The 13,824-nt window shown below is 35.7% G+C and overlaps 1 protein-coding gene across 3 annotated transcripts in view; it reads right to left on the bottom strand.

Moving 5' to 3' along the window:
• Nucleotides 1–13,824, bottom strand: part of CARMIL1 (capping protein regulator and myosin 1 linker 1) — a 138,156-nt gene that overhangs the window by 62,228 nt on the left and 62,104 nt on the right. For 2 of the 3 annotated variants that reach the window (XM_058176833.1, XM_058176834.1), the window contains exons 3-8: nt 9,808–9,858; nt 4,359–4,418; nt 2,547–2,668; nt 1,330–1,427; nt 899–969; nt 661–734 (exon numbers count right to left, since the gene is read on the bottom strand). In XM_058176833.1, the coding sequence (XP_058032816.1) occupies nt 661–734; nt 899–969; nt 1,330–1,427; nt 2,547–2,668; nt 4,359–4,418; nt 9,808–9,858 (476 nt within the window). Of the gene's footprint in view, nt 1–660; nt 735–898; nt 970–1,329; nt 1,428–2,542; nt 2,669–4,358; nt 4,419–9,807; nt 9,859–13,824 lie in introns of those variants that run through there. The other variant, XM_058176835.1, reaches the window with a different exon arrangement.

The raw sequence follows: 13,824 nt of genomic DNA on the forward strand, positions 1-13,824 counted from the left end.
AGGATTGGTTTCATAGTTACTTTTTCATCACCTTCGTTAACTGCGAATGGTCACTAAACAAGGTAGTCAATAATTGACTAACTGTAATATGTTTTTAACATTTCACTAGCTCCTTTTAACAAGAAGCTATTTTTCTGACTATGTGAAAATCTCAGAGAGTTCCAACTCATTTCCAATACAATTTTAAGTATTTAATTTCAATGAGCCCCTTTCTATTACAATATTATTTCTGACTGATAAAATACATATACTTAAATAGTATTTTACATATGAACCAATAATTCACAATTAGTAAAGATAGTCAAGATCCACACTGGAGGCTTTTAAGCTCTTCTTTAAGTCAGCTGTTTGAATCAAGGAGCAACTCCACTCCCACCTTATAAAACTGCATTCCGTAAAGTATGAAGGGCTGCAATTAGAAGGAACACTGCTCATTCAATGTATGAATGAAAGTATTTTCTACTCATGTATATCTCATCTCGTAATTGCAAAGTAATGAAAACCCGGAGCAAGATGAGCCCTTCGCAGCTGTTACAAGCCTGCTGAACAAAAGGTTCTTCTGTAAGTATCCAATGAGATCAAAAGATTATTAGTGGACAGATAATCTTCACATTAGATGACTAGCATATACTTTCATTTATTCAGGATCTTCGTATTTACCTGTGGTCAAGATGGCTAAAATCTTGCAAATTTAATTCCCTGGTATCTTGAGTCAGATAAATGGTATCAACATCCTAGTTAGATAAAAAAGAACATAATACATTTTAGAGAAAAACTACTTAATTTCTTAGCACAAAATTGCTTATATAATTGATAGGCTCTAGTTAAGGCCTTTTTTGTTTTGTTTTTTTGCCTCAGTAGCTTAAGTAAGCTTCCCCAATAGTATTTCTATACTTACCCACTGCACTTCTTCCCTATATGGAGAGCCCAGCCAGTCACAAACGCATGCATACATTTGAGAAAAACCACCTAAAAACAAACAAAAAAGAACACTAACCATTTATCACTGTGGGGAATATTTTTAAAAGCTGATACACATATCCTGATGGTAAGCTGATTTTATCTCTCTCTTTGGCACGTACACTATCCTCAAGCACAATATGCAACTAACTGAATCTACAGCACATTCCTCTATAATATAGCAAGGCAGGATACGACGTAAAAATAGCATCTTCCCACTCTGCTGAAAATGGCTCTTCATTCTAACTACACCTTAGGACTATTTATATTTTTCCCCAAAAGCAAACTCTACATCAGAAATAGAACTAAGCTTCTGTGTACTGGTGATGCCAGAAACTCTGTATTTCAGCTGAAAAAGCACACACTCACCACATGGGCCTAATTCTCCTACAGTTTGACTGTCCCATAGAGTCTGCAGATTAGCCAGCCTGTCTGGGGGCTCCATAATTACTTTCTTCATTATTCTCCTAGAAGCCAGAAGTAAATGCACACATGAATTAGAACTCATCAAAATGTAGTTTGCTATTTCATACTTATATACTTGAACTACAAGTTTCCATTGGGATTGTGTCCCACATCTCAAATTTGAAGGGATTATCCCTTAGCTAACATAAATGTTGAAATTCTGTTAGATTTAAGAACTAATACAACCCTATGTATTTTATCCTTATAAATTTCAAAGCACTCTGCAAAGCTGTGATCTCATCTCTATAACATTTACAATTATCATACTATATGGTTACATCTGATTCTTTAAAAAGGCTATTTGACATTGTTTATTTTCTGGCAATGATAAAATGAAGCATCTAGTAATTAAGATTACACATAACAAAACTCTTAAAATCTTCACTGAAACAGCATTGATATTTTTGAAAACTCAAAATATCTAAACTCTTAAAGATCACCACCAGAAGCTGCCAAAGAAGGTATTGTACTGATATCCTGCAAAATAGCAGCAACTATAATAGCTGGATAATTGAAGAATGTCAATTGTTCCCTGGATACATATTATCTCCCACTCCAAATATGAAATCTATTCAGTTTTCATAAGGATTGTGCAGTGCTTTGGATTTGAAAGGAAAAAAATTGCTTTGAATTGTACATAGTACTTGCTACTACTTGTTTAAAGCAAACACCTTTTTTTCTGAAAAAATGATGCAGTTATGGAGGACAACAATACAATTCTGGGAAAAGATGCAGTTGCTTTAAAAAACAGTTAATAGATTTTACACAAGTGCCCCCCTCCATGCTACAAAATACCTTTTTCTATTTGAATCTAAAATGCTGCATAGCCTTTCTGTTCTACCACTTTTAAGTGGTTTGAGTCAACATTTGGTATATTATAACAAAAAATAACTTGCTCTATGTTGTCCCACAGTCCACTGGGTTGATACAAAATGTATGAAAACCCACCCCATTCTATTTCCCTTGGATAAATTTAATAAATATTCTCAAAGAAGTATCTAGAAATGTGGAAAAGACAAATCAGCATCACTGATACATCCAAATACAACAGGTGAGAGAAAAAGAGAGAGAGAGAGAAGTAGAGTCTATTTTGCTAAGCATTTATACCAAGATGTACCTACACTGGAGATAGACCAGGGAATATTCTCCTAAGGCATGTTCCAATATGTGCCAACACTTCATGCACATCTTCAGATGAAGTTAATTTCATAGAAATGTTGCACTTTTCAGTTTCTATAATCAGCTGCATAAAAAAATAGGGGAGAGACATGAGGTAACCCTTTATATAATCTTTATATAATCATTAAAAATTGCAAATATATCAATAGTGAATAACTAAAAACAGTGCATTCAAAATCAGTTAGAATCTATGTTTATCTGTCTGAAAGGAGGAAGGACTGCTGACACAATACACAGGCAGCTATATGATCTACTAGGTCAGGCCAGAATCTGTTTTCTGCCGCACTCTAATCCATGGAAAAACTGCAGTTTAATAGCTCCTGATATTATTAGGATGTATAAATATTTGAATAATATACGGTCTCCCACTCCTAAAGGAGATGGAAGAGGAAATGCTGCCCTATGAAGTAAATATTTCAAGAACATCCCTTCTGAATTTAAGAAAACGTAAGTAATTTGCTCTTATAGATATATCCAATTGATGTCCATTAAATGGGTAAGATCATATCATTACAACACTGAAGTATCAACTTAAACCGGAGGTCTCCAAATCTGGCAAGTTTAAGACTTGTGAATTTCAGCTCCCATAGCTGACTGGGAAATCTGGGAGTTGAAGTCCACAAGTCTTAAAGTTGCCAAGTTTGGAGACCCCTGACTGAAACACAAAGGTATTTTCTTGGTATCTTCTATTGATTAACTTCTTGCATTTTCTGCTTTTTAAATGTGGTTTATGAAGTCCAGGTTTACCTAGCTCATATGTACCATATTAAGCCACAGACAGTTGTGATCAAGAATGTTAAGAGGCTATCCAAATAAGTAAATTAAGAATTTATGGAAGCCTGAGGCTTGGGCACAAACACATTCTTAAATATTGTATCCCAATCATGCTTTTTAGTAAGAAAAACATTTGTAGAAGATGCACATGCATAAAATAAGCCCCAGATAAACCAGATACAAAACCATGGGCTGTTTAAAGAAAGTTTTGCAAACAGCAGAATGGACTTTTGCTGCCTTCATCTCTTTTTTAATTATCATATAATATTTTTTTTGTTTTACATTCACAGTGTTTTTAATACCTTATTTCAGGGGTGTCAAACTCAAGGCCCGGAGGCCGCATCCGGCCTGCAGGGTGCTTAGATCTGGCCCATAGGGCCACCCTGGAAACAGCAAAGGACTGTCCCGCGGTGGCCCTGCCAGCAAAAATGGAGCTCCGTTTTCATTGGCAGGACACCATCGCAGCTGAAAACAGAGCTTGTGAGAATTGCGGGCGTCCCTCCTGAGCTCCGTTTTTGCTAGCAGAGGGTTGCAGAAAGCCATTGCAGCCAAAAAATGAACTCGGGAGCCTGTTTTTGCTGACAGAGCACTCAGGCCACCACTGGCCCCCTTGTCACAAATGATGTCATGCTGGCCATGCCCACCCTGGCCAAACACAACCCTGATCCGGCCCTCAGTGAAATTGAGTTTGACACCCCTGCCTTATTTGAATATGGAGGTTACAACTATATTCAAATTGGTTCTTATTTTTTCTTATGAAGGAAAACATTACTTTTTGTACAACCAAAATCTAATTTGTTATATCTATACTGCAGAAATTTAACTTCCTATAAATATTCCTCTCAACGTAATCCATATTATTTCTTTCATATCACTAATTTAGTTCATCTGAAGGATAAAGCTGTGTAGAAAAAACATCGAGCTGAATAATATATTCTGGGATTATGAAATTCTGTGCCTATTTGTAACTAAATATTCACCTGGCCTGGTTTATTGCAAGTGATTCCTTGGATTTCCAAGTAGCTGAAAGTTAATTCTAGCTGCAATTCAGAGAGAATAGAAAATTATTTTGATATATGAAAACATGGATTAAAATACATATTAAACAAAGATTAGACTACTGACCATATAATTTATATATAATTTATTGTAATGGTTTGCTCCTTGAGCATCATTCACTTGAATGGCATAAAAGACAACCCATGGGCTAAAATTTGATGCCCAGGTAACAAGGAAGATGGCAGCAGAGATATTTAAAGAAACATATACATTTCAGAGCCTGCATAAATATATACTCTGTTCTGTTACAATCTATTTTGTTCACTATCAAGATTCATCTTCCACTTAGGCAAGTTCACGGGAAAGCCAAGGAAAGTATTAGCTAATGAAGAAGGGACACCATAATCAAAGAATTTTAGCAATTGATGTGACTCAAGAATAACCCATCATCTGAGATCCAGATTATATCTTTGATTGAGATTACATCTTTGATGTTTAATGTAACAAGACTATTTTGCTCCCCTCTTTTCAGCATGCTTGCCCTTCTGTCCTTCATTTCTATAACTGATTTGCTGTAATTTTATTTCCCCTGACATCAGAAAAGGAAAATGGTAGGCAACTTCATGTTTGTCCTCAAATCAACAGAGTGTCCTTGCATAATCAGAAAAGGAAAAGGAAAAATAGCCTTCTGCTGGCAGTGAAAAACAAAAATACAGATGAAAAGGCAGAGTCTGCAGTAGTAACTCGCAACGCTTTTGATCTTGGGCTTCTGACTGCAAACAATCAAATATACAGGTAGTCCTCAACTTATGACCATAATTGAGCCCAAATTTTTTGCTGCCAAGTAAGACATTTCTTAAGTGAATTTTGCCCCATTTTATGATTTTTTTCCCCACAGTTGTTAAGTGAATCATTGCAGTTGTTTAATTAGCAACAAGGTTATTGTTAGTTGTTAATTAACAACTTAACAATAAGTTAACACAGCTGCTTGCAATTACTGCAAGTTCAAGTCCCACCAGGCCCAAGGTTGATTCAGCCTTCCGTCCTTTATAAGGTAGGTAAAATGAGGACCCAGATTGTTGGGGGCAATAAAAGTTGACTTTGTATATAATATACAAATGGATGAAGACTATTGCTTAACACAGTGTAAGCCGCCCTGAGTCTTCGGAGAAGGGCGGGATATAAATTCAAATTAAAAAAAAAAAAAGTTAAATGAATCTAGTTTCCCCATTGACTCCGCTTGTCAGAAGGTCACAAAAGGTGTATTGTGATCTGTATTTCCTGAATTCCACAAAAGGTGACAGTACATGGCCATAAATGTGAGTTAGTTCGCAAGCATCTTAATTTTAATCACATCACCATGGGGATGCTGCAATAGTCGCAAATGTGAAAAACAGTCATAAATCATTTTTTTCAATGCTGCTGTAACTTTGAACAGTCACTAAATGAACTGTTGTAAGTGGAAGACTACCTATATTTCAGCAAGTGCTAACTTACACCGTGTTTCCCTGAAAATAAGACCCTGTCTTATATTTTTCTGAACCCTGAAATAAGCGCTTGGCCTTATTTTGGGGAGGTCTTATTATTTTGGGGCGTGTGGAACAAGACAGGGCTCCTCTTGCCATCTTACCTGATTTTCAGCTCTGTCTCCCTAACCCTAATCAGAGGAAATGGCGAGAACAGGCTGCGCATGCGGTTTAATATTTTTTTTGGGGGGTGGCTTATTTTCAGGGAGGGCTTATTTTAGTGTGTGCGCTCAAAAGCCCGATTGGGCTTATTATCCGGGGAGGTCATATTTTCAGGGAAACAGGGTAGCAAACAACACACTTCATGTAAAGAGTAAACTTAATTTATTGATTTGAATTAATTTGTATGCCACCAATTCATAGCAGGTAACACAACTAAGTATATAAAACAAAGGACAGGCTAGAATAGACAGAATGGAAACATCTAATATTGAAAAACAGGAAAACATCACTGCATAAGAAAGAAAAACAATTAAAGAGGCCAATCTAGTGGACAAGTAGGAACAAGAGACAGAGATGATGATCTACACAGCTGGAGCTCTGAAATATTTTTCAGGCTGCAGAAAAGAAATAGACTCTGAGTATCTGGCAAAAGAAAAGGATAAGCTGCCAAACATGAGATTACAATTAAATGAATGGCTGGTCTGAAAAATATACTCAAATGGTGCTCTCATCAAAATGGAAGGTATCAAGATTCAGTCCTGTGCAACATTTTTATTCATTCCCCCAATGAAATAGAAGAAATATTGATTAGATTTGCAGATGACGCAAAATTAAATGGCTGGAAAATAGAAATAAAGTTGAAAACTTGATCACAGAAAGAGCACTGAAAAAAAATTAACACAAATAAAAACAAAATTCCTTTCTTAGGAAAAAGAAATAAAATACTCAGGGCTGGGATTATGGTTAGGAAATCCTGTTTTAGCAATGAATGGTAGGTGAAAAAGATTTTGGAATAACAGTTATAATCAAGCTGAAAACGGTTCAGCAGTGCTATGTGGCAGAAAAAAAAAAAAAAAGGCTGGAACTTCAGAAATAAACAAGAAGAGTAAAAGTTCTACTTTATTTTGCACAGTTCAGATCTAGATAAGGGAAACAAGGATTACTGCAGACTAAAAACAAAGTCATATGAAGAGAGATTGAAGGAATTTGGAATGTTTAACCTTCAGAAGAGAAGTTGAGGAGATATACCACTATTATTCCATTATCATTTCAATAACTGAAAGAATACACACAGAAGGTCAAGACCTGTTGCTTAAATTTCCAGAGTAGACATCACGGAAAAATAAATTTAAGACACAAGAAGGCAGATTCCAGTGGAATACCATAATTTTTACTTCTAATAGTAACAGCACTTTCAATTCTGAAACCAGTTACATAGGAAGATACAACCTGTGGTTGACTTATGACCACAATTGAACCCAAAATTTATTTTATAAGTGAGATGGTTGTTAAGTAAATTTTGCCTCACTTTAAGACCTTTCTTGCCACAGTTAAGTGAATCACCGCAGTTGTTAAGTTAGTAATACGGTTGTCAAGTGACTCTGGTCTCCCCATTTACTTTGCTTGTCCGAAAGTTGCAAAAAGTGATCACATGATCCGGGGACACTGCAGCAGTCATAAATATGAGTCAGTTGCTAAGCATCTGAATTTTAATCACGTAACCATGGGGATGCTGCAACGGTCATAAGTGTGAAAAAAAGTCAGAAGTCACCTTTTTCAGTGTTGTTTTAACTTTAAAAGGTCATTAAATGAACTGTTGTAAGTCGAGAACAACAGTAACAAGATCCTCCTTTACTGAATGCATTCAGAGGGATAACCCACTAATTTAAAACATTCACACCTTAGACTCTGCAACAAGGAGAAATTCTGTATCTTAATAAAAATTTGTTGCAAGTCATTTTTTAAAGATTATTCTGTGTTAATCATGGTTTTCTATGGAGCTTAGTCGTTGTCCCTATCCTTCCCCTGGATTCACTACTTTGTAGATTTTAAATTTCAAAATATATTTTTAAAGCTCAATATATCCTCTTATTTCCCGATGTAGCACGTTTAATTTGGCATGTTTGCCACAATTCAAGCTTTGGTAATTTTACTGCACTACAGCAGATTCTGACTAATGTTTCTATATATGGGGCATATAATTAAGAAAGGGAAAATCAAGTGCCACTCCTATTTCACTTTGTTAGTCTTTCTGAAATAGTTGTTGCCAAAGCAAAAAGAGGGACTTTATGCCTGCATCATGTTAGCTAGAGTGCATTGGTCATGTGATCAACCCGATGGTTTTTGTGGCAGTCTTTAACTGAACTCCATGGTCGTTAAGCAAATCAATGGATTGCTATGGGTACAGTTTGGCTGAAAACTAGAAGTGCCAATTTTTGGAAAAAAACATCATAAAACACGGTCAAGTGACCCTGGGATGCTGCAAATGGCTGTAAATGCAACTGTGTTGCCAAGCATCCAAAATTCAGTTATGTGACCACAAAGGTGGCCTGACCATCTGAACTTCAAAACTGGGTCATAAGTCCCAGTTGTAACTTCAAACAGTTACTAAGTGATCAGCTGTAAGTCAAGGAATACCTGTATATAGCAAACTACATAACATTCGTTTATACCACTTATTTTCAAGTTGTAAATAGAACCAATTCTAGAAAAATGAGAGGACAACAATGTTGTAGGTCAAACCCCACTCTCTCCCTTATTCCCACTGCTGAAAAATACATCCCTGGCAAATTCTTTAATGAATTGCCATTATTATCTCCTGTTATGGGAATATGGAGCAGAATGAGGCTATAAGGATATTGGCAAAGTCTCAGTCTTCATAGTGAAAATGGCAGTAAGACTGGACCAGGAAATAATACTAATGAAATCACCATTGTGCCCTAATTCAGACCTACTAAAGCCTGGCAAGACAGAGGCACTGACAGGCTCTAGCCAGCAGAATCAAAATTATTTCAGAAATGGTTTCTTTCACGTCCTGTAGAACAATACATCTCCAAAATCCACTGCTGAAGATTATTTGAAAGAATTTTGCTTGGATGAAGTCTGTCAACTCTGAATACCACCATGGTGACCATTATAAAAAGGAGCTCAATTATAACTTAGGTCTCAAGAATTCTGCAGAGACATAACGCTAATTAGTGAACCTACTTAGCATATTGATATATGTAAATGAAGAAGAGGGATATTTTACTTAAGAATCAAGCAAGGGGATAATCCAGCCATATGATCTGAAATAGTCTTTACATAAATTTTTATACTACTAATTGTTAATTGTCCCAGAAGGCTACTATAATAAAAAGTGATTTCTACTCATTTGAATTTTATATAGTTGCAAAGCAGTAATCTGAATGCTTCTTTATTAGTTTCTATAATGGAATGTAGCAAGGAGGTGGATTCCCAGGAGGGATGGAAGAGTTAAATGGAAACTCAGTTTCAATCTTATGTATGAGAGAAAGAAGAGGAAGACAGATCCTCCCTAATAGTTCACAGAGTATAATTTAGATGCAGATAGCAGAATCTGGAAAGGTTTTGTTTTTAGGTCTAAAACAATAAAGAACTCAGTTTGGAAGAATCACCATGTGTCATTCTTGCTTCATATTATCAACAATTTAGAGCTTTAAAAACATTGTGAAGTTAAATTATCTTTCAGGCACATATTCAACAGGAAGAAAAAGTAAACTGTGCCCCTATATCTTCCAGAAGATTGCATAAATTTGTTCCAGTCGTAACACTTTAAACAACTTCAAAAAAAGAAGAAACAATGCACAGCATTTTCTCTCAATTGTATTCTATTAACCATTCTCAACCACATTATATTCCGAGACTATGAGCAGTGTGTTACCTTAAAAGTAAGTGAACTCTGCTAGATTATAGGGGGAAAAGTGATGAAATTCAGCCTTACCTTGGTAGGAATACGGGAAGTTAACAGAAAGGCCCGACATGATGTTAGCACCTGCAAAAAAAAAAAAAGCAAATGTTTACCTTTGGAAAAAACAAAACTGGAGCATTTACTGTATATTCAGAAATGTTTACATGCTATAATTTGTTAATATCTACATAAATCTATACAAGTTTTATAGCTCTATTTATACTCTCTCAGCATCCATTGAACGTAAGCAAATAGTCTGCATAAAATTATAGAATTGGAAGAATTTACTTTGTCAAAGCAATTTGTAGTGATTCTTCTAAGAGGACTATCATAGAGCAGAGATTCACACTCAAGTTACGAACAATTACAGCATCTCCTACCTACAAATCAGAATCTGAAACTAGGTTGATTCTTTTCTGCTCTGGGATCTTGGTTTACATATAGTTAATGACTACTTCAGCTTCAACCACAATAATACACGAGCATACAATAGATACAAAGTTAAGGTAAACTACTTCAAACTCGATTGCAGAAAATATGACTTCAGCAACAAAGTGATCAATGCCTGGAATGCAGTAACTAACTGTGGTTTCATCCCCAAACCCCCATAACTTTAACCTTAGACTGTCTACTGTTGACCTCCCCCCATTCCTAAGAGGTCAGTAAGGGGCATCCATAAGTGCACCTACGTGCCTACCGTTCTACTGTCCCCATTTATTTGTCCCCATTTCCTGTATTCATAATCATGTTTATACTTATATCTGTTATCTTACAAATGCTTGACAAAAATAAATAAATAAAATAAAAATAAAAGCATATAGTGTGCATGTATGCTACTGGGCATAGGTAGCTGGATTTTAGTGGAAGGAAAGTTTAAAGTGCAACCATCGCTGCTGGCTGGCATAATTTTGTACCTGGCACAGAATAAAACACAGCTAAGACTGCATGAATCATTTCTTCTCTATTATGTTTTTGGGTGGATGTTAAGTTATTTATATTTAGTAGCTGGAGCAGTGGGGTTGTGCTGTGAGCCAGAACACACAGTTATAGTTGATTGATTGGAGATTGCTGACCTCTGAGTGAGGCAATCTGTGTTGTGATTGGTTGCCATGGGTGTGGATGGGGAGTTTCCCTCCCCCTCCCCCCGCCTTTGTGTGTGTGTGTGTGTGTGTGTGTGTGTGTGTGTGTGCCCTGTATGTTCTGTGATTCACCTCATGATGGTCTTGTTTGCCTATCTTGTTTTCTGTAAATAGAGATATAAAATATATTTATTTATATAAAGCTACAAATTTGTGTCAGTGTCTCTGACTTCATTTGAATACCTGCTGTGCAAATTCCCTGACAGTAGGTATTAATAGTCTGATTGTATTAGAGCAGAGAATCTTTCCTATGTACATCTTATCCACAAAAATTACAGAACCAATTGAGGCGCTATTCTTGCATAGTAAATGGCCATATAATTTTCAAGGCTTCTAGAGATGCTACTTCTCAAATAACCTATGTAAAATTCATAACTTACGTAAAGGCCTATGTAAAGTTCAGCTCTAGGTAAGAGATGGGATTGCAGCTACTATACTGACCTTCCTATTATGTAGCAGCTTCATTTCCTGAGCTGCTCAATGCTGGCAGTGGAGTTTCCCAAACTTACAGTACTGGGAGACAAATAGCTTTGTGAATATCATTGTAACCAAGGACCTGAGCTAAGTCACCAAGGGTCTAACGCAGGGGTCTGCAAACTTGGCTCTTTTAAGACTTGTGGACTTCAACTCCCAGAGTTCCTCAGCCAGCCACAAGTCTTAAAAGAGTTAAGTTTGCAGACCCCTGATCTAAGGTAAAGTGTGAGCCACATGTTGGATTTGGCTTTTATTATGGGACAGTGATGACATGATCTGGATCTGAGGTCTATTTAGATTAAAATTTGACTATTGAAAAGTGGAATTTCCCTCTCTCCTCCAACTTTAACCCCAAGGAAATAATTAATTTTATTCTTGAGGGTGATGAATGTTACACAATCCCATGTTTCATTTTCAAGATCTCAGCACTGTAAAGTTTGAAAACCCCAACCTAAATCAAAGGATGCCATCAGAAATATTATCCCACTCTATGATGGACCACTGTTGCATGTTTGAGAACAATCCATAACAAGAGCTAAGGGAATTTGGCAAATAACATGTTGAAATATCAGATAAAATCTCAAAATATGAGGGACAGAAAGAGCAAAAGGGATGAAGATTTAGTTTAGGTTTGTAAACGCCCTGTGGGCTGCTAGACTTAAATAAGGCTAAATGGGAGTTGGGAAGGAATAATAGCCTTTTACTTAATATGTAATTACTGTTTGTTATATTCATGCCATTCTGTTGACTGTTTTAACTTTTAATTGTAACAATTTTGAAGACTATGTTGGAAAAAGGATCCCACAAATGAAAATATTTGAAATAGATACAAAGTTACAGAACATGCTGAGGAGAAAGTTTACATTCACAAGGGGGAAGATGGCAATTCTGGCGCCTTGTTTTCAGATATTATTACTGGAAGGAGAGAAGTGAAGGGCAAATCTTTTCTGTATAAGCCATTGTACTATTACAACAACAACTTCATGTTTCTACAATGAAGCTAATTGGCAGAATACTCAGTGCAGACAAAAAGAAATATATCATTTACTATATTGTTAAACTATAATAGCATTTTGGGGATTTATTTTCCTGACACATTTGGAGGCATCACAGTGGGCAAAGCTGAATCCCTGAATTTACTAATGCAAGATGAGGAGATACCCGTCCACATCAAAAAGCAGAATACCATACATTTGCTCTCTTATGAACCTGTAGCTGACCCTTCTGAAAAGTAGAATGTTGAACTAATTTTGGTCTGATCAAGTAGCACTATCATGTTTTTATCGTTAACTTTGTCTTATTTTCCTCAACTTCCAAAATAATAAATACGAACAGTTGTTGAGCTACATTTACTTTTTTAATCATATTTTTCCATTTTGGACCTACTTCTCTCTCAATTTCAATTTAACATACAAATGTTGCTCACAGGTACATCAAAATGAAAGTTGTTTTTGGTACAATGAAATTAAAATGAGGGAATTGGTGGAAAGTTTACCGAACATAGGAAAATTTGGAATTTTAAGAAGTACAGAAAGATAGTATGTAGTACATGGTCTGTTGCAAGAAATGAATGTGAAACAAATGGCTGCATACATAAGCAGCATAGCATTCAATTTATTTCCCTATAAAATTCAAAGATCCCTATACCATATTCTTCTTGTAGTGTATCAACCACCCCCTAAAGTCAGGCACAACTGGACATGGAAAACTTCTACCTTTTATCAGATTTATAACTGTTTACTGTATTTTATTATTTTAATTTTGAGACCGCTTACCCCCAGAAAAACTCTGGATGGCTTACAGATAAAAAACAAAAGAAAGCAAAATATATATTTAAAAAAAGAGAGCAGACTTGCTTCAGAATTAACTATTTTAACTTGAAAAATTTCCATCTCATTTCATATGTATATCAAGATGAAATAACTTATCATTTTACCTATTCTATCATTAATAGGACATGCTATTTAATGAACAAATCCAGTGAAATAGCTTTATCAATCAAGGTATCTATAAAATTGAATAAAAATATCAGAGAGCTTGGAGTAATGCTATTTTTTAATTCATGTATGTCAATCAAATGTTTTTACAGTTTATAGAAAGATGATCAACTAATGTCATGCTGTCATATATATTGCAAAAATTCCCAAAGCAATTAAAAACTCCTGATTAAAGCATTAGAGTTATCCTACTACTTATATTCTCAACCCCATTATTGGGAGAAATGGTTAGTGTTTTATCATTTGAATCCATCAAGTAATTTAGTTGACATCTGTCCATTTCTCCTTGGCACATAACCAAAATGCACATATACTAAAGCCTTGTCTAGACTAAGGATTTGCCTTCATATTTGCTATCAGGACAACTGTACAGATTTGCACTTTAGCATGCATGCATATAAGTCACTGGCATTAGTACCAATCGTCACTCAATAAAGGCA

This window comes from Ahaetulla prasina, chromosome 3 (genome assembly GCF_028640845.1).
Source record: "Ahaetulla prasina isolate Xishuangbanna chromosome 3, ASM2864084v1, whole genome shotgun sequence".
NCBI lineage: Eukaryota > Metazoa > Chordata > Lepidosauria > Squamata > Colubridae > Ahaetulla > Ahaetulla prasina.